Source organism: Ovis aries, chromosome 3 (assembly GCF_016772045.2).
Source record: "Ovis aries strain OAR_USU_Benz2616 breed Rambouillet chromosome 3, ARS-UI_Ramb_v3.0, whole genome shotgun sequence".
Taxonomy (NCBI): Eukaryota; Metazoa; Chordata; class Mammalia; order Artiodactyla; family Bovidae; genus Ovis; species Ovis aries.
Genome location: NC_056056.1, coordinates 60,464,070 through 60,489,761, shown reverse-complemented (window position 1 = coordinate 60,489,761; position 25,692 = coordinate 60,464,070). Strand labels below are relative to the sequence as shown.

At 44.2% G+C, this 25,692-nt stretch overlaps 1 protein-coding gene across 1 annotated transcript in view; it reads left to right on the top strand.

Annotated features, from left to right (window-relative positions):
- The first annotated feature begins 1,237 nt into the window (after positions 1–1,237).
- The window catches only part of TTL (tubulin tyrosine ligase), a 37,946-nt gene continuing 13,491 nt past the window's right edge, over positions 1,238–25,692 (top strand). The window contains exons 1-5 of the mRNA XM_027966774.2: positions 1,238–1,466; positions 5,472–5,550; positions 14,870–15,102; positions 20,728–20,863; positions 22,648–22,917. Coding sequence (XP_027822575.1) covers positions 1,310–1,466; positions 5,472–5,550; positions 14,870–15,102; positions 20,728–20,863; positions 22,648–22,917 — 875 coding nt within the window. The 5' untranslated portion in view covers positions 1,238–1,309. The remainder of the gene's footprint in view (positions 1,467–5,471; positions 5,551–14,869; positions 15,103–20,727; positions 20,864–22,647; positions 22,918–25,692) is intronic.

The window sequence follows — 25,692 nt, the reverse complement described above, 5'->3', positions numbered from 1 at the left end:
AAGGGCAGAATGCGCTGGGAGAGAAGAGTAATAGATGTGAGGGCTAATGTGGGTAATTTATAAGGAAGTCTAGGAACCTCTGCGAGAAATCCTCTCTCCTTCCCTCAGATGCATCAAAAATTGTTTCCTAAAAGGAATTCAGAGTGAGATCAGGACTGAACGGACTTCAAAGTACCACCCTCCCCTCACTCATAAGGAGAAATGGGTCTCAAGAAGGGAAAACGAGTGGCCCATCGCTGGTAAGAGCAGGGCAGATCCAGGGCTCCCCTGCCTGTATGCAGGGAACCAACAACCTCAGTCGCTCAATCGGGACCCACTCTTTACGACCCTATGGACTGTAGATCGCCAAGCTCTTCTGGCCATGGGATTTCCCAGGCAAGCCTACTGGAGTGGGTTGCCATTTCCTTCTCCAGAGGATCTTGCCCACCCAGGAATTGAACCCCAGTCTCTTGTGTCTCCTGCATTGGCAGATGGATTCTTTACCACTAAGCCACCAGGGAAGTCCCATGCCAGTGACCTAAGGAATCTAAAGTCACCTCCAACCTCCGGCTGTGCGCCACCCAGGAGGTCTCAGAAGGTGAAAGGAGCATTCGCCCCAAAGGAAACCAGCAGCCACCGGAACGCTTCTGGTTTTCTGCGGTCTTTAAACAGGAGAGTAAAAGAGCATCGTAGACACAGAATGAAGCCTTAGAACTTGCTTTTAATCCATAAAATGTCCCCTTGAAATAGCAGGTAGAAAGCTACTAGAGCAAACCCCCAGAAAAGTGATCCTCCGACACCGCCCAGTCCCCGCCCCTCGACAGTGACCCTGGGCTAAGAAGGACCGCCCCAGTTTCCGGTCCTCTCCAGGGCCCGCACCTGCCGCCGCGCTCCCCCTCCTCCAGCCAGCCCCCGCACCCTCAGGCTCAGGGGGGCGGCCCGGGGAGGGTGCCGGGCACGCCTGTGGGTACAAGCCTCCACCCCGTAGCCAGCCGCAGAGCCGGCCGCAAGGAATCACGGGGCGGAGGCGGGGCCGCTCCGGTGGTGGGAGTGGCCGCACCCAGGATGGGCGGGGCCGCGCCGGGGGTGGGCGCGGAGTCCCGGCTGCGCTCGCGGCTCCAGCAGACGCGCAGGCGCCATACAGTGGGCAGCCTCCGGGACCCGGGAGTCGCTGGGGGCGGGCGTGGGGGCGCTGTCGGAGCGTGCAGGGCGGGGCCGGAGCGGGGCGGGCACGCGGCTAGCGCCCGGGCTGGTCCCTAGTTGAGCCGCCGCCCGGCCGGCTGGTCTCTGCGGCGGCTGCCGGGGCGGCCCGGGCGCGCGGCCTTTCGCCATGTACACCTTCGTGGTGCGAGACGAGAACAGCAGCGTCTACGCCGAGGTGTCCCGGCTGCTGCTCGCCACCGGCCACTGGAAGCGGCTGCGGCGGGACAACCCCAGGTTCAACCTGATGCTGGGAGAAAGGAACCGGCTGCCCTTCGGCAGACTGGGTGAGCGTCCCCGTTTTGCGCCCTCCTGCTCCTTCCCTCCCCCCGTAGGAGCGCTTTTGTTTAAGGTCGGAAACCTTTTCCCCTCCGTCGTTCCTCGGTCAGATCGAAAACTGCATCCGTAGAGGGCCAGGCGCAGCGTTTTTCTTGCCTTCTCGTGCCCTCGATCGAATTTGGGGCGGGAGTGGCTGTGCGGGCCATTGGGACGGCAGCTGCCCCCTGACAGTGACCGGTCCCCACAGCCCTCTCCCCCCGGGGGCGTCGGTCTCTCCGGGGGCGGGGAGCCGAGACCGCTTGTTCCCCGGATTCCCCAGGGCCCGGCACCCCCAAATCGGGCAGGTCGGCTGGGCGGATCGCCGGGCGGTGCGAGGCTCCGCGAGCCGGGGACGGATGTCTGGCTGGAGTCCTCTTGCAAATTTCCTCCTCTGAGGATTCCGCCCTGCCTGTGTGGGCTCGGGAGGGGTGCTTGCGTGTGTTGAAAGCCCTGAGCATTGAGTTCCCCGAAGACTCAAATAAACTGTCAGGGGATTTGGAAAAGACCTCTGAATTCCAAAACCAATGAGCCCAGCCTGGCGGAGGGCGGAAGGGTGTCTGATTTTGGACCATTCCTTAGACCACCAAAGAACACATTTCCACAGTTGCGTGTTGAATGCAGATTTTTCGTGACACTGGATTCTCTGTCCGGCTCTCTCCGAGGGAGTTCCCTTCGCGCCCACGGTTGCAGCAGGCAGCACAACATCTCCATATCCGCCTGTAGGAAGGGGCTGGAGAAGGAGAGGACCAGCGGCTCCTTTTTAGATGACGTAATCCAGAAGTTGTGCGGATCACTTCCTTTCACATCCCATTGACCTGAGCACAGTCTCACGGCCACTCCTCACTGCACAGTCATCCGGGAATTGCAGCCTCACTCGAGGTCGCCAGTGCGCCCTGCCAAAATTCCCCTGGTTATGGGACCCCAACATGTTGCCAAAGAATGGAAGGAGAGGACTGATAATGAGAAAAAGTCATCTGTGCCTTGGAGGGCTTCCCCAAGAGGGCAGTGTCCTACCTCTAGTAGAGGAGAGTGTTTTTAGAAATAGGTGTGGTCAGAGGGTGGAGAGATGGAAGAGACAAAGAATGAAAATAGCCATTTGAAATTGGCTTGCCCTTGCTGAGGGCTTCCCTGGTGGCTCAGCAGTGAAGAATCCACCTGCCAATGCAGGAGACATGAGTTCAATCTCAAGATGGAGAAGATCCTCTGGAGAAGGAAATGGCAATCCTCTCCAGCATGTTTGCCTGGAGAATCCCATGGACAGAGAAGCCTGGCGGCCTAGCGTCCATGGAATCGCAAAGAATCAGACACAACTTAGCGACCAAACAAGCCCTTGATGAGCTTATAGAAGGAGCACAATTGGGAGGGGAGCTGTAGAATTGTAATGATCTGAGCAGTGAAGGGGGTTCACCCTATTCTTACTGAAATTTCATTAAAACGGGACCACGAACAACTCTTTATTCTTACGCAAATTTCTAATGTATGATGGGGACTCCATGGAAGAGCTGATTCCAACCCCCAGAAATTCTGGAATACAGAGAATGTGCCTGGAGATTGCCTTTTGTTAAACTGTCTCCCCAGGAAGCCCTCAGCAAGAATACCTTCCCTGAAAGAAAAAGACCTGCTTATTGTTGAGAATGTTAAATTTCCTTCTTACTCTCTCTGCTTCCCTGCCTGACAACTTTCTTCTTTGGACTGGGTGGTACCTAGCTGAAAGAGCTGAGGTTGGAATCCTAAAATTAAAAGCTGACAACAATCCTTCAATAAAAAATAAGTAAATTAGAAAAAAAAACAAATGACAATAGTGGCTCGGTGGTGGTGGAACCAGGGGCCATCAGCACTGCTGAGGGGCTCAGCACTAGAGTGTAGAAGCAGAATTCTAGAAGGTCCAAAACCTATACCGGTACCATGAAGTCAACAGTTGCTCAGTAAACATTTGGTTTTTATGAGAAAGCTGAGGGCTTCCTGGGGAGATAAAAGGCAATCTCCAGGCACATTCTCTTATTCCAGGATTTCTGGGGGTTGGAATCAGTCCTTCAGTGCAGTCCCCATCGTACAACAGAAACTTGTATGACATTAACTCCCAAGCATCCTGATTGGGAGTTTGATATTAGCAAATGCAAAGTATTCTATATATGTATAACTGAGTCACTTTGCTGTTTAACCAGAAATAACAACTGTGTGCATGCGCACTAAGTCTCTTCAGTTGTGTCCAACTCTTTGCAACCCTATGGACTGTAGTGCACCAGGCTCCTCTGTCCATGAGATTCTCCAGGCAAGAATACTGGACTGGGTTGCAATGCCCTTCTCCAGGGGATCATCCCTACCAAGGGATCAAACCTGTGACTCTTGCATTGTAGGTGGATTCTTTACCACTGAGCCACCAGGGAAGCCCCAATTCAACTCTAGTCCAATATAAAATAAAAATTAAAAAAAGAAATTCTAAAAAAGAGTGTCAGCCAAAAAATAAACAAACCCTTATACTTCAATAAAATTTTTTTTAAAGATTAGTTTCTTAAAAGCAAGCAAAAAAAAAAAAAAAGCAAAACAGCATCCCACAGCCGGGTGGTTTATATGACTTCAATGTTAGGGGTATTTACCTTTTATACACAGTGAGAAACCCAAGGAGATGGCCCAGCCAGATAAAGGCCCAATGCTGGTGCCATGGAGATGAGAAGGTGGGCAGTTTAGGTGTGAACCAGTCCACCTGTCTTAGGGAGATAATAAGAGCTAGTTAGTGCCTGAAAATTATTTGATTATATGCTGTCCTCCGATGAACTATTCTTTCATCTGGCATCTTCAGTTCTAACTCCCTTTGTTTCATTCCTCTTTTGTGTGGCTGAAAACTCAGTGCATTTTGTTAGGATGTTAAATATACATTGAGGCTTTTGTAGAGATTATCATACTGTGTGAAATAAGTCACACAGAGAAAGACAAATATTATGTGTCACATATATGTGAAATCTAAGAAAAAATAGTACAAATGAATTTGTTTACAAAACAGAAACTGACTCACAGACATAGAAAAGAAACTTATGGTTACCAAAGAGGAGGGAGGGGAAGGGAAAAATTAGGCCTATGAGATTAACCAATCCACACTACTATATATAAAATAGATGAAAAAGAAGGGTTTATTGTATAGCACAGGGAATTATATTCAATATCTTGTAATGGATATGATTATTAAATACTTACTGTGGAAAAGAATCTGAAATATATAGAGAGAGATATATGTATAACTGAATCACTGCTGTACATCTGAAAGTAATGCAATATTATAAATCAACTACCTCAATAAAATTTTTTAATTGAGCATTTTGTTTTTATTTGTATCCTTCTGCTTTAGTTTTATAGAGGCCAGGGCATGCAGTGCAACCTACTGTAAATGAGTTTCCCTGTGGGAGTATGCACAGAAGTATGCACATATTCTCAGGGCTCCTGAATTTATAGACACGACCTCTCCACCATCCCCTCTCAGCTAGCTAATGGCTCTCCTAAAAGTTTGCAGAGGTAGACATGCTCGCAAATAGCAGGATCTTAGTTCTACTGCCTTCATCGATGGCTGTAGAGAGCAAGGGTAGCAACTTCAGTAATCTGACCATTTGAGTCTTTACTGTATAGAGATTATTAAATCCATGTGTTACGCCACGAGTCGGGTACGGTGGGGATCCAGGAGAGGCAAAATAGAAAATACTTGTCCACCCTAGGAGCAAAGGCAGCAGTGGTCCTTGGCAGACCCATGATACTGGTATAATTTCCACTCTGGGAAGGGTGAGAATTGCGAGCCGAAAACTGAGCAAAGGGGCACTGAGGCGCAGGGCGACAGAATCAGTCTCTTTCCAACACCCAGTCTGATAATGGGGGAAAGATGAGCTAAGCATGACACGCTTGCTCTGTGTCCTGTATGCAGGTGCTGACATTGTTTTCCATCGGAGTAATGGTCTGTTTCCTTTCTGAACCTCCTCTCTGCTTCACAGGTCATGAGCCTGGGCTGATGCAGTTGGTGAATTACTACAGAGGGGCCGACAAATTGTGTCGCAAAGCATCTTTAGTGAAGTAAGTGTTCTTTAAGACCCAGTGTTTTCCATTGTCACATAAACGTAAGCTTTCATCCTGAAGCACTTAAGCAGAATGTGGAATTGTCATTTAAGGGTGAAAATACTTTCATTTAGAAAGCAATCAAAGATGAGTTTTGGTGTGTGTGTGTGTGTTGCCACATTGCCGGAATCTTAGTTCCCTGACCAGGGATCAAACCTGTGCTTCCTGCATTGGAAACTAGGAGTCTTAACCACTGGACTGCCAGGGAAGTCCCCAAATCTTAGTTTTGATTGTTATCCAAACTTTGCTGTATGTGTCTGGTAAAGCCTGCCTGTCTCTTACATGAGGGGCTTCCCTGGTGGCTCAGTGGTAAAAAATCTGCCTGCTAATCCATAGGTTCGATCCCTGGGTAGGGAATATTCCCCAGGAATGGCAACCACTCCAGTATTCTTGCCTGGAGAATCCCATGGACAGAGGAGCCTGGCGGGCTACTGTCTGTGGGGTCGCAGAGTCGGGCACGACTTAGCGACTCAATAATAACAACAGCTCTTAGGTGAGGATTCCTTGAAGCAGAGCCTAAGACAGGGCTTCTCATGGCAGTGAATAATGAGGAGAGGGCTCGCAGGAGAAACTCATTGAGAACCAGGGAAGCCCGGGAAGCAGCCAAGCAAAGAGGTGGTTTCAGCTGAAATCTCAACTCAGCCTGATTCCATGGAAATTGGAGCAAACGGCCCCTTGATAGTCTAGACTCTGATGTCGGTCAGGCACTGGCTATGGGAGGACACACCTTCCCAGCATTTCTAGGCAGCAGCTGGTCCCTGGAGAAGGGGTGCACATGTGCTTATAGCAGTCAACTCGCAGCAGCCAGGGTCCCCTCAGAAGGGACACCTGGGGAGAATATACCAGTACCGCACTGCCCATCTCTGAGCAGTTCGCTTACGGCTTGCTGCCAAAAGAACAGCATCATGGGACTTCCCTGATGGTCCAGTGGTTAAGACTCAAAGTGGTTAGTCAGTCCAGTGTCCGACTCTTTGTGACCCATGGACCATAGCCTGCCAGGCTCCTCTCTCCATGGGAACCTCCAGGCAAGAATACTGGAGTGGGCTGCCATTTCCTCCTCAATGCAGGGAGCACGAGTTCCATCCCTGGTTGGGGAACTAAGATCTCAAATGCCTTGCTATGTGACAGAACAAAACAAAAAAAGAAGAATGGTGTCATGAGGTGGAAGGGGGCAGCCTGATCCAGTGGTTAAGGTCTAGGATCAGCAGCTTGGGTTTTAATTTCAACTCTTCTTAACAGCTTGGGCAAATTTTCTAATCCCTCTAAGCCTCAGTGCATCCTTCACAAAGAGGTTGTAATGCACAGAATGTCTGTAACAGTGGCACAGACTGAGCATTTGACCCTATGCCTTCGTTTCCTTTTTTGTAAAATGAGGATAATAATAGCAACTACCTCAGGGTTGTTGTTAAGGATTAGTTGAATTAATTTATGTAAAGTCTTGGACTCATCCGAGGGTCAGAGTCCATATTGCATAAATGAAAGAGGGGTGGGGTCCCTAAAATCAGGTCTCCAGGATTCCCTCCACGGTGACTAGTATGAGTGTGTATGTAGCCAAACACATCACTTGGGTAAGACAACACCAGAAGCCATGACTCAATGAAAACACTCTTTTCCCCAATCACACTGCTTTTCGGGCTCTAGATATTTACTAACTTGTGTTGATAGGAATATTTCCACCTTTTGGCTCAGACTCACTGCCCTCAGTAACTTATGTACCACTTCTCCCTGTGATGGATTTTCATGGTTTATCAGCTACTCCTAAAGCAGAACAAAGCTTCATAAAGTCTTCTTTTTACATATTTACGTATTTATTTGTTTTTAAACATTTATTTACTTGACTGCATCAGATCTTAGTTGTGACATAGAATCTTTGTTGCATCATTCAAGATCTTTAGCTATAGTGCAAGGATTCTCTAGTTATGGTGTGCGGGCTTAGTTCCATAGCCTTTGGAATCTTAGTTCCCTGACCGGAGATCAAACCCATGTCCCCTGCATTGCAAGGTGGATTCTTAACCTCTGGACCACCAGAGAAGTCCCCTTATTTACATATTTAGAACTCAGAAGTTTGTTTCACAAGAACTAGGAGTAGAAGTGGGATTGTTTCTTGAGGTTATTCATTTAGATATTTTGATAAAATGCTTATTCTATGATTTTTTTTGCTAAAGATAAAGGTAGGATTTTATTTTGAGTAAAAAGCAGAGGATACTGTGAAAAGTAATGTTCTCTATATTTGCATACTTGGCAGCTAAGATAAAATGGAGAGAGTTCAGAGCTAGAGGCATGAGTAGATCTGAGTAAGTGTCTGGATCTCTGTGGCCTTGGACAATGCCACTCAGAATCCCCATGTCCCATCTGTGAGGATGTCGGGGATCATGCCCGCTTCTTGCCTCCCCAAGGCATGTGACGTGGTCTGTTATGGCACCCTATACATGGCGACGTGACTTACACGGGCTGGGGGTTGTCGTCATCCTCTAAACTTCCTTCATTCTCTCAGGTGTCCTGTGAAAGACTGCGGTCATTCCCTTTGTCCCATAGTTTATATGGCTCAAAGTGAAAGTGAAAGTGTTAGTTGCTCAGTCGTGTCCAACTTTTTTCGACTCCGTGGACTGTAGCCCACCAGGGTCCTCTCCATGGGATTTTCCAGGCAGGATACTGGAGTGGATTGCCATGCCCTTCTCCAGGGGTTCTTCCTGACCCAGGGGTTGAACCCAGGTTCCCTGCATGGCTGGCAGATTCAAAATAAAGTAAATAGAGTGCTAGCTGCATGTATCATTTAAATTGCCTAGTAGCCCCATTAAAATGAGTACAAAGATGGCTCCCCTGGTGGCTCAGTGGTAAAGAATCTGCCTGCCAATGCAGGAGACTGGGTTTCCGTCCCTGATGCAAGATCCCACAGGCCTCAGAACAACTAAGCCCGTGTACCACAACTACTGAGCCTGTGCTCTAGAGCTTGGGAGCCACACTACTGAGCCCACAGGCCCTATAGCCCGTGCTCTGCAACAAGAGAAGCCACCACAATGAGAAGCCCGCGTACCGCAACTAGAGAGTAGCCTCCACTCGCCACAACTAGGGAAAAGTCTGTGCAGTAACGAAGGCCCAGACAGCCAAAAAAAATAATTAATTAGTTGATTGATTAATTTTAAAAAATGAGTACAAAGACATTGTACAATTTATTTTAGTAATATATTTTATTTAACCAAATAATTCTAAAATGTCAGTTTGACATGTAATTAATATAAAAAACAACTAATGAGATATATTATTTTTGTATTCAAGTCTTCAGAATCTGGTGTGTATTTTATATTTGTAGCATGTCTAAACTCAAACATTAAATTTTCATTGGTGTGCTTCCCAGGAAGTGTAGTGGTAAAGACTCTGCTCTTCGACTGCAAGGGGGCACAGGTTCGATCCCTGGTTGGGAATTAAGATCCTGCATGCCTTGGGGTGTGGGGGAAGAAAAAGAAGGAAAGACATATGCAGCATGGATATAGGTGGAAAAGTATAAATCACAAGGCCATTTTTTATCTTTGATTATTGTGTGAAATAATAATTGAAAAGAATGATTTGGTAAGCGTTCCTCTTATTTTAAGACAATGTGAATTGGAGTTAACAATACAAGAACCCTGGTAAAATTCTTCTATCTCTTACTCAGGGGCATTGGTAAAGAACACAGTATCATTAAATTCATCATTTTTTGTTTCTTCCATTCTTCATTGTATCATTTGCAAGTATGTACTGAACCATTTTAACAATTTATCCATACTGAGTACAAATGTTTTTAGTATGTGTCGATATGTATCATGCAATAGAATGTAGCAATAAAGCAAAAAAAAAGACACACACAAGCAAACATCAGTCTATTCAGTTCAGTTCAGTCGCTCAGTCGTGTCCAACTCTTTGTGACCCCCTGGCAGCACGCCAGGCCTCCCTGTCCATCACCAGCTCCTGGAGTTCACTCAGACTCACATCCATCGAGTCCATGATGCCATCCAGCCATCTCATCTTCTGTTGTCCCCTTCTCCTCCTGTCCCCGATCCCTCCCAGCATCAGAGTCTTTTCCAATGAGTCAACTCTTCACATGAGGTGGCCAAAGTATTGGAGTTTCAGCATCAGCATCATTCCTTCCAAAGAGCACCCAGGGCTGATCTCCTTCAGAATGGACTGGTTGGATCTGCTTGCAGTCCAAGGGACTCTCAAGAGTCTTCTCCAACACCACAGTTCAAAAGCATCAATTCTTCTGCGCTCATTAAATCCCAGTAAATCCAGACTTTAACCCAGGTTAGCTGAAGCAATGTCTGTCACGATAGAAACTGTTTTATCACATATAGATGGAATTCACCTGACAAATATAAAGATTAGGGAATATCTTTACCATGAGTTTCTATTTTAGGCTGCAGTTTGACAATATTTTTTCATATATTTGGAAATCTTTTGAGGCAAAATATACAAATTATTAATTGGGCAGCTTGTATCACCCAGCTCATCTAAAGATAAGGAAAAATATTTCAAATTTTTCAAATTTTGATTCAATCTTTGATATTGTTAGAAATGCTTTGTACTCTCTGGGCAGTTATTGATGGCTTAACTAAAGACCATTCACTTTTTGTAAAATATTTTTTTAGGCTTTCCTCAAAATTCTTTTACTACATTTCCATCTAAAATGATACTGTTTTTTTGTGTAAGAATCCAAGCCATTTCAGAGCTGAACAAAATTACAAACCCAGATCCTTTTAAAAATGTTTAAAGTTTTTTTTTTCCTGTGGAGTTTTTAATTCTGATTTTAGCCACTAATTTCATTGTTTGTTTTTTGACTGTTGAAAGGTAAACACTTATCGAATTCCTTATGTTTCTTGAAAATGTCCCCTTTATACAACAAACTTCATTTTCCCTTCCACTGCTGCTGCTGCTAAGTCGCATCAGTCATTTCTGACTCTGTGCGACCCCGTAGATGGCAGCCCACCAGGCTTCCCCATCCCTGGGATTCTCCAGGCAAGAACACTAGAGTGGGTTGCCATTTCCTTCTCCAATGCATGAAAGTGAAAAGTGAAAGTGAAGTCGCTCAGTCATGTCCAACTCTTAGCCACCCCATGGACTGCAGCCTACCAGGCTCCTCCGTCCATGGGATTTTCCAGGCAAGAGTACTGGAGTGGGCTGCCATTGCCTTCTCCGAAACACAGCAGATTTTAATTGCTGTCCATGGTGAAATTTGTGACACACATTTGAATGTATTCTAGTGCTTATTTTTCCTTTATTGTGTGGTTATAGCTCTAGCTTCTGCATCTCCACTCAAGTTTTATATCAGTAGTATACCTTTGTTTTAAATTGAAGAACTTGTCCATACACATTTTTTTAATTAGAAAAATAATTATGCTTGCTTACCAATTATGAGTACCTAGCTATTACTAGGGCTTCCCAGGTGGCTTAGTGGTAAAGAATCACCTACAGGAAATACAGGTTCAATCGCTGGTTCAGGAAAATCCCCTGAAGAAGGAAATGGCAACCCACTTCAGTATTCTTGCCTGGGAAGTTTCATTGACAGAGGAACCTAGAGGGCCACAGGCTGTGGGGTCATAAAGAGTTGGACACAACTTACTGAGTAAACAACAACAAGGCTATCACTATAACTTGTGCTATGAGCATAATAAGCATGTTATAGCGCATCATCAGTGCCTGGAAAACAATCACATGAATCCATCTATTGTCCACAAGCAGAACAGTGATGCTTTTATGTTTAATACCAGAAGCAGCATGTGCACCCGACACACAGGCCACCCTCCAGCAGCAGCATCTTAGGTCATCCACTGGTGAAAGGGAAACATCATCTTGCCAAACAGTACTGTTGTGCTTCATGGAAACTTATCTTACGATGCTTCAACTTTTAAATTAAAACTAGACATAGTTGGAAATTCAGTTCCTGAGTTGCATTGGCCACTTTTCAAGTGCTGCGAAGCACTTGAAAGTTCCATGTGGCTCATGGCCACCATATCAGATGGTGCAGATAGAGCCGAATGGTCTGTGAGTAGAAATGCATGGTTTGGTTTTTTTTTTTTTTTTGGTTATTTTGAGTTCTTTAAGTTAAATTCCATTGCCTCTGACTTAAAAAGAAAGTGAAAGTGAAAGTCACTCAGTTGTGTCTGACTCTTTGTGACCCCTATAAGTTCATGGAATTTTCCAGGCCAGAATACTGGAGTGGGTAGCCTTTCCCTTTGTCCAGGTTCCGGGGTCCAGCCCCGGTGGATCCAGGGAATTCGAAGGGTGGACGGCGTTGGCATGGAAAGACTTGTTTGTTTATTAATGTAAGATTAGATTAAGAAACTATAGTGTAGTAGGAAGATTAAGTGGAGGAAGAGGGCTGAATGGCTTGGTTTACACAGAAGACCAATAAAATTCCAGACAAGGAATTTGCACCATCTACGTTGGGCCACCGGCGCCCGCTTGAATATCTAAGGGTGCCTCGCCTTAAGCTCCCTTTCGCGCAGGTCTTAACAGCCAGGGCAAGTAAGTAGACCTGGCGAGCCTCCGCGCCCCAGATGGAAATTCAGCCTGAAATTAAAGTAAAGAGCAGAGAGAGGGAAAGAGAGAGAAGAAGAGAGAGAGAGACACGGGGGAGCCAGAGTCCCAAGAAACCAAGCCGAGAGACTAGTTAGAGAAACTGGTCCCATCCTTTATTGTTCAGAAGGCCTTTTATACTTTTGATAAAACATGGAGATCAATGGGTAACACAAAATTATGTAGCGTTCGCAACCCAGACTCTTTCTGTATATCATTTTGTATACAAAAGGTCTCAGGTGATTTCCATTATCTTCTGGCCAAGAGGCTTGTTAACACTTTTTGGCTCTCTTCCTTAATGAATGTTAATTTTGTTTCCCCTGAAGTGTTTTTCTTTAATCTGCATCTCCTTAAAGCATTAAAGTTACATCTCTATAGAACAAAGGTGCAGTGGGTTATAACAAAGAAGGTACTTAACTCAAAGATCTAATGTTGCTAATACCAGGTCTACTACTTGTTTTTCTATATACCAACTATATCTAAAAATAAAGGATATGAAAATTTGGCAGCAAGTATTGACTCAACAAATGAAACTTTTAATCAGTCCTATTCTAAAGATTTTGACTCCTTGGAAGCTCCTACATTCCTAGGATTTTTTTTTTTTTTTTAAGACACAAAACTTAATTTAATAGAAATTTTGTTTGTAGTTCTTACATTCTCAGCATGAGCTGAGCTAGAACCCGCTGCCCCACTCAGAAGTGGCCCAGTCCTGGGGGCAGGGAGAAAGGGGAAGGGATCGGAGCTAAGGCCTTAGGAGCCCCATTCTTCCTCAGTGCTGGAGGGCTGGGGATGCCACCCTCTTCTCCTCCCCCACCCTCTGGGATCCAGGAAGAATAGATGGAATTTGGGGCCCAGGTCTTCTCCACACCACATCCCACCCTGAGTCCCCAAGCTGGAAGGGAACTTAGGGATCTGGCGTGAAGGGGACAGAAGAAAGCAAAGATGTCAATCAAAACAGATGAAGGCCAGGGGGGAGGGCTTTAGAGAATCAGAGACAAAATGCCAGTAAAAAAAAAAAATTTTTTAAAGGGGGGGAGGGGGGAGACAAAAACAAAATCCACCCCAAATTGGAACCCGCCTGGAAAAAAATGAAAGTTCTCCAGTCTCATAGAGACATTATTTGGCGCAGCCGGCTCTGTGGCAGGAGCGCTCAGGCCTCAGTCCAGCCCTGAAAGCGGAGGTGGCCCCTACAGCTCATCCTTGGCCTTTCCTAGGATGTTTTAAGCTTCCTGTGCCTCCTGCGGTCAGGAGGCTTCAAACAATCACATGCGCAGCTGTATGAGTCCTGCAGGCAGGCTAGAAAGCCATCAGAGGGGTTTTTGGATTGAAACACTCTTTCAAATGCAGAAGACTAAAGCCCTGAATTGACTTTTTCCAGAAAATGTCAGAAGAGTGGAAAAGCAGAGGACAAAAACCGGCAGATTTTTGTTGGGGTACATGCTTAGGAATTTCCAGAGGGGCCCCTGAAGTCTGAGCATGCCTTGCGTATGTCAGCTTCCTTCCTCATGACCTTGTCATGGGCGGGATTCCTCACACTGGCTCCCGGCATCCAGGGAATTTTCACAACCTAGGTATCGAACCCAAGTCTCCCACATTGCAGGTGGATTCTTTACCAGCTAAGCCACAAGGGAAGCCCAAGAATACTGGAGTGGGTAGCCTGTCCCTTCTCCAGAGGATCTTCCGGACCCAGGAATTGAACCGGGGTCTCCTGCATTGCAGGCGGATTCCTTACTGAGCTATCAGAGAAGAGCTTTATTTAAAAATCTCAATTAATAGTTTCGTTTCATTATTTCTGCTGTTAGCTCACCGGCTGAGTTTTGCTGATTACAGACCAGGCTCTGGCATTTCTGTTTTAGAGAGACAAGGAAGTGCAGCTCAAGGGACGCTTGTGAGTGTCTTTGGCTAGGTTCTTCCCTCCTCTGATTCCTGGGGACCAAGGATGGGTTTAGAGTCAGGACTTGGGAACGATTCAGGGCTTGCATCCTGCCTGTTCCTCACTACCTTTATGATGTTGGGAAGTTCACTTCTCTGTGACCCAGTACCTCATCCATGAAAGGTGATGCTGGTGCCTCCCCCTACGGATCTCACTGGGAAGGCGATGCCGAGGGAAGCCCTTGTGTTTATTAAGTGCTTGATGTTATATCCCCCTTGTTTCGTTATTTGGGAGGCAGGAGATGTGTTTAATTATGACCATTAGAGTCCTGTGTTCCAGTAGAAAGACTCTTCCTAGGAATTCCCTGGCAGTCCAGTGACTCAGGTTCGATCCCTGGTCTGGGAACTAAGATCCTTCAAATTCCGAAGTATTAGGCTTTTCTCTCCAGAGTTGGGCCAAGGTAGTATTTTTGCTAGTATTCCAGATAGTTTCCTCAATTCTCCGCTTGGTTTTGTTAGTGCAGGTCCAGCTTGGCTATAGCATATTTGTTGGAAATATGTTGTTTCAGGATCACTGCAAATTAAGTTTCCTTAGTGATGCATTTTAAGAGGAGTTAAAGTTCTGGACATTAAGCCCCTTTGGAATTCCATGGAGTATGCCTGTAAGGTCTTGTGTAACAGCTGTGTGCTGCTCTGTGGTCTGCCGAGTGAGGCCAAGAGTGAGGCGTGGGATAAGGAGACCAGCTCTGGGCCCTGGCCATGCCTCCTTGGAGAGCTGTGGGGCGAAGCACTGACTTTTCTGAATAGAGGGAGAGACTGTCCTCAGAAGAGAGATTGACCTTCTATCATCTGCCAGGCTCATCAAAACCAGCCCAGAACTGGCTGAGTCCTGCACATGGTTCCCTGAGTCCTACGTGATTTATCCAACCAACCTCAAGACCCCAGTTGCTCCAGCTCAGAATGGAATCCATCCACCGCTCCATAGTTCAAGGACAGATGAGAGAGAATTCTTCCTGGCTTCATATAACAGAAAGAAAGAGGAGGGAGAGGGCAACGTTTGGATTGCAAAGTCATCAGCCGGAGCCAAAGGTGAGTTGGCATCACTGCCCCTTCTCCCTTCCCTGCAGGTGCTTGATATGCTTTGTTAGATTCAAATGATGTCTTTAGATGAGTGACTAGAGACCACATCTAGTTACACAACTTAAAATATCTAGGTTCTGATGACCTAGAAATGTATATTTCCAAATCACTTACAGTAAGTCCTCCATGTTCGAATTAGTTCCATTCTGAGAGCACATTCATAAGCCCAGTTTGTTTGTGTGTGTGCTTAGTCACTCAGTCGTGTCCGGCTCTTGGCAGCCCCGTGGACTGTAGCCCACCAGGCTCCTCTGTCCATGGGATTCTCCTGGCAAGAATACTGGAGTGAGTAGCCATTCCCTTCTCCAGGGGATCTTCCCGTAGGTACCCAACTAACACAATCGGCCATATAGGACTGTACTGTAATAGATTTATAATCCTTTTCACACAAATAAGACATTTTAAAAAAATAAGCATTTTTCATCTCACAGTACAGTACCTCGAAAAGTACAGCAGCATAGTGCAACGGCTGGCACCAGGGGCTGGCATCGAGTGAATGGGCAAGAAGAGTTACTGATGGAGGAGGGAGAGGAGGTGGGAGATGGTACAGCTGAAGGGTCATCAACAATAGGGGACGAAGGGCAAGCTGCACAACCACTTGCAGAGGATACAGCCTGTGACAGTGTACTCCAGACGCGTGAACTACCTTACGTGATTTTGACATACAAACGCACGTTCTCATCTTTGAAGGTTTGCACCTTGAAGGTTCATGTATAGGGGACTTACTGTATACTAAAATAAAGTAAAATAAAATAAGCAAAAGTGTCTCTAGCTGAGGGCTTTCTCTTTAAGCTCCAAACCCAACTGTAAGCATTTTCAACTTAACATGTCTGATGCAGAACCTTTTGTTTCCTTTCAAACTATACCCACCCCAGCCTGCTCCTCTTTCTGCCTGCTCATGGAGTACATGATCCCACTTTTCACCCAGCCTCTGAACCCCAAACCTGGGAGTCCTTCTTGCCTGCTCTTTGCTTTACAGTCAACCTCTAACACATCAGCAAGTCTTGCTAACTCTACCTTTAAAATAGAGTCTCAAATAGAACTTTTCTTACCATTTCCACTGCTCTCACTTGACACCAAAGCTCCTGTTCTCTCTAACCTAGGTAATTACAATGCCTTTCCACAGCAGCTCTCCTGCTCTTGGGCCCAGTGATGTTTTAAAAAGGGAAACATGATCATATTACTCCCCACTCAAGACTTACCAGCTGGCTCCCTGAGGCAACTAGAATAAACTCAAGTCCTGCTAGAAGTCGACACCACTTGATATTTGCCCGTTTCTCTGATCTCACCCCCATCCTTGGCCTTGCTCCCTGTACTGTAGCCAGGAAGCCTGCCTAGAGTCCCTCAAATACTCTGAATTCATCTCTGTACCTGGAACGCACTTCCACGAGCTGTTTTCTCAGCTCAGATGGTGCCTTGTCAGAGAGGCTTGTCTGATCTAAAATAGCCTCTATGTCCATTGCTTTCTATCCTTTCCCCTGCTTTAATTTTCCATCCCTGCACTAACCTTTTCCAGCACCCTATTACTTATTAGTTTATCTCTTCATCTCCTCCATAATCCTGCAAGCTCCATGTAAACACAGACTTTGTTTTCTTCATCTCTGTACCTTCCCTGCAGGCTCTTAATAAATGTGTGTGAATGAATGCACTGAAGGCGTAAGGTGTGCCATAGCTCAGGCTTAAAGTAAGGCAGTTGCCAATGTAATGATCACATAGACATGGTCCTTCTCTATAACTACTATCATATGCTGTCTTAAAAACCATTCCATTTTGAACTTATGCTTCTTTGATTGCCTTGAAAGACTGTCTGGCCATTGGTACTCAATTTTTTTTTTTTTGAATCAAAATCAACTTCATTATTACTTCCAACCTCACTTCTGATCTTATAAACAATACAGGTTCATTATAGGAAGTTAGAATGTACAGATACTATTATTCCCCTATGATAAATTAAAACACCTATTACCATCATTTTGGTAATTATCTCTTTTTTTAAAAAAACTTTTTATTCTGTATTGGGGAATAGCTGATTAACAGTGTTGTGATTTTCTGGTTTAGATAAACAACTAAGGGACTCAGCCATACATACACATGTATCCATTTTCCCCCAAACTCCCCTCCCATCCAGGCTGCCACATAACATTGAATCAAGTTCCCCTGTGCTGTATAGTAGGTCCTTGTTAGTTATCCATTTTAAATACAGCAGTGTGTACATGTCCATCCCAAATTCCCTAACTATCCCTTGTCTCCCTTCTTCTCCCTGACACATTGGTACTTATTTTTATCCCAGGTCCAGTGGACCTCACCTTTTTCACGAACTGTGAGACAGAAGGGCATCACCTAGAATCCTCAGGTGCCCCACCTGCCTCTCCCTCCCCTCCTGTGACCTCTTCTGCAGAACTGTCCCCTAGCTTTGTTCCAGTAGTAAACAGGGGAATTGGAAGAGGAAATAGTCGTCTAGAGTATTTCAGATTCCTCCTGTGGATGGAGACTGGAGTCAGGGTGGCCACCATGAGGACATCTTGCATCCTTGTGTCATGGACTTGACCGGCACGAGAACAAGGAGTGAGGCAGGCCTTGGGCAGAAGGACATGTCAGGTCATGGCGGTGATCCCACCCTGGTGGTCCCTGGACCCTCAGCAACACAAGACAGAGAGTGATGCTCAGCAGCAGAGGGAGATGCAGACAGAATTAATGCCAAACAGAGAAGACATTTCACTTTAGGAGCTGAGGAGATTAGTGGTGTGGATTTGTTTTATTTGGGAATTACAAAATGAAATGAATAGCTGAATGAATGAATTGTATTCTTGTTAAACAAACGCATAGTACCTAGCATTCTGGGTATACTTGGCATAACTTGACACTATTCAGAGCAAGCCAGTGTTTACCGTCTCCACCGCCCATCTTGGATCTGAGTCACCTTCACTGTTGCCTGGAGCATTGCTCCCTGTCCTCCTATTCTTGGCTATTCTCCCGATCTCTGCACAGGACAGTAGACAGAGATCCTATTAGAGCAGAGTCAGACCACGTCACATTTGTACTCAGCACTGTCTCTGGGACCAGGATAGCACCTGACAATCAACAGAGGATCAATATATATATTGAGTGAATGAATGAATGTATAGATGGATGGATGAATAAGAGAAATAATGAACATTTGGAGGTAGAGATAAATGAGACAGACATGGTTCTCTTGCGCTCATGGACCCACAGTCTAGTCAGAAAGAAGGCTAATGATGCTAATTTCCAAGAGAGAGGGAAACATTTTTCAAAAGTTTTTGAAAACAAAAACTATGATACAAATCTCCATAGCACCTTTATAAGACCCAAATATATATGTATATGTATAACTGAATTAACTCTGCTGTACCCCTGAAACTAACACAACATTGAAAATCAACTATACTCCAATATAAAGTAAAAGTTTTTTAAAAAGCCAAACAACAGTGGATACAACCCAAATGTCCATTCATTGATCGACTGAAAAAAATGTGGTATAGCCATCCGCAGAGTGGAATATTTAGTCATAGAAAGGTGGAAAGGCATATTGACACACGCTGCAATATGGATGAAGCTTGAGAAAAACTACGTTAATGAAAGAATCTAGACCAAAAAAAGCCCTTTACTATTTATTTCCATTTATATGAAGTCTCTAGATTCAGCAAACCTATGGAGATAGAAAGTAGGTTGGTTAGTGGTCATCAGAGGCTTGGGTGAGGAAGGAATGGGTATAAGTGTTTAGTGGGTATGAAGTTTGGGGGGAAGTGATGAAAACATTCTAAAATTAGATTGTAGTAATGGTTGCAAACCTCTCGAATATACTAAAGACCATTGAATTTTACACTTTAAAAGGGTGAATTTTATAGTACGAAAATATCAAAGCTCTTTTCAAATATTACATCCATTATTTAATGTTGAGGGACACTTTTTCTTGGGGTATAGTTGATTTACAATGTTGTGTTAGTATCAGGTGTACAGCAAAGTGAATCAGTTATACATATATCCACTCTTTTTAGGTTATTTTCCCATATAGGTCATTATCAAGTATTGAGTAGAGTTCCCTGTGCTATACAGTAAGTCGTTATTAGTTATCTGTTTTATATGTAGGAGTTCAGTTCAGTCGCTCAGTCATGTCCAACTCTTTGCGACCCCATGAGTTGCAGCATGCCAGGCCTCTGTTCATCATCAACTCCCGGAGTTTACTCAAACTCATGTCCATTGAGTCGGTGATGCCATCCAGCCATCTCATCCTCTGTCATCCCCTTCTCCTCCTGCCCCCAATCCCTGCCAGCATCAGGGTCTTTTCCAATGAGTCAACTCTTCGCGTGAGGTGGCCAGAGTATTGGAGTTTCAGCTTTAGCATCAGTCCTTCCAATGAGGGACTCTCAAGAATCTTCTCCAACACCACAGTTCAAAAGAATCAATTCTTCGATGCTCAGCCTTCTTCACAGTCCAACTCTCAATCCATACATGACCACTGGAAAAACCATAGCCTTGACTAGATGGACCTTTGTTGGCAAAGTAATGTCTCTGCTTTTCAATATGCTATCTAGGTTGGTCATAACTTTCCTTCCAAGGAGTAAGCATCTTTTAATTTCATGGCTGCAACTACCATCTGCAGTGATTTTGGAGTCCTCAAAAATCAAGTCTGACACTATTTCCACTGTTTCCCCATCTATTTCCCTTGAAGTGATGGGACCAGATTCCATGATCTTAGTTTTCTGAATGTTGAGCTTTAAGCCAACTTTTTCACTCTCCTCTTTCACTTTCATCAAGAGGCTCTTTAGTTCCTCTTCACTTTCTGCCATAAGGGTGGTGTCATCTGCATATCTGAGGTTATTGATAATTCTCCCGGCAATCTTGATCCCAGCTTGTGTTTCTTCCAATACGTATGTTCAGGTAAATCCCAGTCTCACAGTTTATCCCCCTCCCCTTCACCCCTGGTAACCATAAGATTGTTTTCTACATCTGTGACTCTATTTCTATTCTGTGAATAAGTTCATTTGTACCTTTTTTTTAGATTTCACATATTAGTGGTATCCTATGATATTTGTCTTTTTCTGTCTGACTGACTTTACTCAGTATGATTATCTCTCAGTTGATGGACACTTTGAATGTATCCAGTGTTTTCTATTATAGTGCTGCAAGAATGTTCTATTACATTTGTCTTCATGCCGTAACCTTACTGATGTTTCTGTAAAATATAGTGTTTCCAGTGGGTTTATTGGTTATAAGCAACACACAACCTTTATTGTGATACCAGTGACCAAGAGTAGTGGCCTGTATTCATCACGCTCAGATTTTGAATATCCATCAAAATGAAATTTCATGGTTGGAGCCTGCCATGATGGTGTTTACAATCCTACGTAAATAGAGAGTAGGATTGGATAATGCAGGTGCTTTTGTAGGGAGACAGGAGAATAAGATGGAAGGAGGGAAGGGATGGAGAAGAAAAGCGAGCCGGCCAGTAACAGCCTCCTATCGGCTGTCAGCATTTCCCTTCTGGCTTTGCAGAGAGCTTTTCTTTTTCCTCTTGGGATGAACCAGACTGATCTGGCTTTGCTTTTGCCCTGTTAGGTGAAGGCATCCTCATCTCCTCAGATGCTACAGAACTGTTGGATTTCATAGACAACCAAGGCCAGGTGCACGTGATCCAGAAGTACCTGGAGCGCCCTCTGCTCCTGGAGCCCGGTCATCGCAAGTTTGACATCCGGTAACACATCCACGTCTGGAGTTTTTGTTTTTCGAATCTGGGAAAAATGCAATCGTGCGTGATGACCTGTGTGATCTGGAGTGTGAGAAAGTACTGGACTGCATTCAATGTCACCCAAGTTGGGCTTCCCTGGTGGCTCAGAGAGCAAAGAACCTGCCCACAGTGCATTGATCCCTAGGTGGGAAAGATCCCCTGGAGAAGGGAATGGCAACCCACTCCAGTATTCCTGCCTGGAGAATCCCATGGACAGAGGAGTTTGGCAGGCTACAGTCCATGGTGTCGCACAGAGCTGGATACGACTGAGTGACTAGCACTTTCAAGCTGAGTGGCTGAACGGGACTGAGTTTCTGTACTTCATTTTCTGGTTTTCTGTCACTCTTTCTCTTGTCTTTCTATAAAATGTGGCTAAGATGATGAATTTCCTCTCTCTCTTTTTCTTTTAGTATTCTCTCTTTTAAAAGCTGTCTATGGCTGCCCCAGATCTCTGTTGCTGCACACAGGCTTTCTCTACCTGCGGCGAGCGGGGACTACTCTCTAGTTGTGGTGCGCAGGCTTCTTGTTGCAGTGGCTTCTCTTGCTGTGGAGCACAAAACTCTAGTTCTAGGGCTTTCGGGCTTCAGTGGTCGTGGCACATGGGCTTAGTTGCCCCATGGCATGTGAGATATTCCCAGACCAGGGATTGAACCCGTGTTCCTGCACTGGCGAGATTCTAAACTGCTGGTCCACCGGGGAAGTCCCTTTAATATTCTTTTTACTGGAGATGACTGCTGCAGCTGCTAAGTCGCTTCAGTCGTGTCCGACTCTGTGCGACCCCATAGACGGCAGCCCACCAGGCTCCACCGTCCCTGGGATCTGGAGATGACTAGTGGATCCAAAAGGAAGGGCATCAGTGTGTGGAGCTTGCTTATGAAAGAAGCAAAGAGATACACACAGAACACATAGTCAGACACAGCAGATCGCATGACCCTGCTAAAGGCTGTGTCCTCCCTCTGTTATCTGAGTCCCACTTTTCAAGGGTTTCTTGAACACACCTTAGGGTTTTGGACTTTATGTTTCCAAGAAAGGACATGGCAAAGAGAAAGAGATTGTGGGTGCTTTCAAAAGCTGCATAGCCCTGGCCCCAGCTTGCCCCAAGCCTTTCTATCATCACCCAACCAGGACTCTCTCACCTTCATGCCTTCACTTTGACTTATTGCTTCTCAAACACCTGTCTTGTCAGACCAGGTTCAGTAGGAACAGTCTTCCTAAGATTACTAAAAGAGTAAACTTGGCAACTGGGGGTTTCATATTAACCATAAAAACCAGCCCACTCAGATCTCTTCAAAATACTGTGTCTTTTGAATGGACCAAAGTCTCCTTGTCAGTTATGGTGAAATGTTTTCTTTGCCTCATTACAGTGATAATTTGCTCTTTTGGCTAATTGTCATGGCTTGCCTCATGTAACTTTATTTATTTTAACATTTGTTTATTTGTTTTTGGATGCATTGGGTCTTCCTTGCAGCGCGGGGGCTTCTCTCTAGTTGTGGTGTGCAGGCTCAGTTGCCCCACAGCATGTGAGATCTTAGTTCCCCGACCAGGCATCAAACCTGCATCCCCTGACATTGCAAGGCAGCTTCTTAACCACTGGATCACCAGGGAAGTTTGTAACCTCATATAATTTTAGAAACTACCTCCTTCCTCTGTTTCCTCCCAGAATAGTCAAGGTGTGGGCATGATAAAAAGAACATGGAGAAGCTTTCGATAACTTGAATAAAATAGTGTGTTTTTTTTTTTTGACTTTGCAGAAGCTGGGTCTTGGTGGATCATCAGTTTAATATCTACCTCTATAGAGAGGGTGTCCTTCGGACTGCTTCAGAACCATATCATATGGATAATTTCCAAGATAAAACCTGCCACTTGACCAATCACTGCATTCAGAAGGAGTACTCAAAGAACTACGGGAAGTATGAAGAAGGAAATGAAATGTTCTTTGAGGCATTCAATCAGTACCTAACAAGTGCTTTGAACATCACCCTGGAAAGTAGTATCTTACTACAAATCAAACATATAATAAGGTAACCTAATCCTATCTGTTTTGGTTAAGTGTGTCTTGAAGGAGCTTTGGGAGTTTGTGCCTCTCAAGGAATTGTTCCATTTTAATTGTCTAATTTAAGGACAAAAATTATTTGTTATATCCCTTTATGCTTTTAATGTCTATATGATCTGTAGTGATGAAGCTTTTTAAAATCCTTATGCTTAATCCTTCGATTACCTTATATGGGTAATTTACATCTTCTCTCTTTCACTTGGGCAGGTTGGTTAGAGGCTTATCAGTTTTATTAATCTCTTCTAAAAGTCAGCATTTGGCTTTATAGATTTTGTCTGCCATTTCTGTTTTCAGTTTCCTCATGTTCTTGATTATTTTTATTCTTCTGCTTTTGAGGGGTTTGCTTTCCTCTTCTTTTTCTAGTTTCCCTTAAGTAAAAGGTCAGATCACTGATTTGAGATTTTTTTTTAATATAAGCATTTAATGCCATCAGCTTTCCTATCAGAACTCGTTAGCTGCATCCCACAGATTTTGCTGTCATGTTTTTGTTTTCATTTTATTAAAATACTTTCTAGTTTCCTGTAACTTCATCTTTGACTTGTGTGTTATTTAGCAATTTTTGCTGAATTTCCAAATATTTGGGATTCTCAAGGAATTTTCATTTCATTATGGTCAGAGAACATACTTTGTATGGTTTTGAATTTGTTAAAGTTTGTTTCATGGTCCAGAATATGGTCTATCTTTACATATTTAAATTTTTTTCTTAATATGGTCCATCTTAATGAATGTTCCACATGTACTAAAAATAATGTTTATTCTGCTGTAGTTGAGCAGGGTGTTCTGTAAATGCCCATTAGGTGAAGGCAGTTGGTAGTATCATTCAAGTCTTTTATATTCTTGCTGATTTTCTGTTTTACTTGTTCTGTCCATTATTGAGAGGTAAAACTTTGGAAGCCTCCAAGTATAATTGTGGACCTGTCTATGTCTCCTTTTCGTTTTATTTGTTTTTTGCTTTGTATATTTTGAAGATGTGTTTTCAGGTGCATATACATTTAGAGTTGTTATTTCTTTGGGAAGAATTGACCTCTTTATCATTATGTAGTTCCTGTCTTTATCTCTGGTAATATTTCTTATTTTGACGTCTGTTTTGCCTGATATTAGTATAGTCACTCCAGCTTTCTTTTGATTAATGATTTGTATGTTTTCTTCCCTTTACTCCTCCTCTCTACTGTTTAATTAAAATGGGCTTCTGATAGACATATCGTTGGATTTTGTTTTGTTTTGCTTTTGATCCAGTGTATCATCTGGTTTTTAGTCGTTGTGTTTGTACCATTCTCGTTCTAAGTAACTACTGGCTTGATGAAATTTACATCCACCGTGTTATCATTCGTTGTCCATTTGTCCCCTCTGTTGTTTTTTTTTTTTTTTCATTTCCTTGTTTCTTGCCTTCTTCTGAATTGTTTGAACTTTTTTAGAGTTCTGTTGAGTATTTGGCTATATCTGTTTGTATTTTTGTTTGTTTTAATGGTTACTCCAGGAATTATGATATACATAAACCTAATATGTAATAGATTATCTTGTTGGATTAAAAAAAGACCAAATTGTATCCTGTTTACAAGAAACCCACTTTACATACAAAGGAGGGAAACACTCTTTTACATTTACCCAGATGTTTGCTCTTTCCTTTGCTTTTGCTTCAGCACTAAAATTCCAAGTTTCATGTCCCTTCAGACTTCAGGATTTCTGTTAGAGCAGTTCTGCTGGTGATAAGTCCTCTTGATTTTCCATCATCTTAGAATGTCTTGGTTTCTCCTTATTCCTGAAGGATTTTATCACTCAGTTCAGTTCAGTCGCTCAGTCATGTCCAGCTCTTTGCGACCCCATAATCGCAGCACGCCAGGCCTCCCTGTCCATCACCAACTCCCGGAGTTCACTCAGACTCACATCCATCGAGTCAGTGATCCAGCCATCCAGCCATCTCATCCTCGGTCGTCCCCTTCTCCTCCTGCCCCCAATCCCTCCCAGCATCAGAGTCTTCCAATGAGTCAACTCTTTGCATGAGGTGGCCAAAGTATTGGAGTTTCAGCCTTAGCATCAGTCCTTCCAATGAACACCCAAGACTGGTCTCCTTCAGAATGGACTGGTTGGATCTCATAATGTCAAGCAAAAAATTACGAACTGGCCCTATTCATTTAAACTGAAAAACAAGCAAAGCTAAGTAATACATTATTTGGAGAAATGTACATATATGGTAAAAATCTAGTGAATTTTAAATTATGCATACATTGATCTAATCATAATGCAAATCAGGATATAAAATATTTATGGCATCCTAACAGATACCCTTGAACTCCCTCAAAATATATACTCTCTGCCAGAGATAGCCACTCTGACTTTTATCACCATAGATTCTTTTTGCTTGTTCTTAAACTTAATATAAGTGGAATTATACTGCAGTTCTTGCTTTGTGTTCTGATTTTTTCAATATTGTTTCCATGTCATATTCCATTGTGTGAGTGGTCCATGGTTTATCCTCTCTGGAGTTGATGGACCTCTGGGTTTTCTCTCATATTTAAGACCTGTAACCTCTCTGAATTGTTTCATGTCAAGTGTTGTGTTTTTCTAGAAATACATCCTGTTGACCCAGGCTCACTTGTACATGTGACTGTCCCTTCCCCACCACGTTTTGGTGTCCCTTCCTGTTGTAAATCAGGTGGTCATTTATGCGAGAGTCTGTTCCTGGGATCTCTGTTCTGTTCTGCGTCTGTTTATCTGCCCTGTCGCTGCCACCCTGTCATGATGA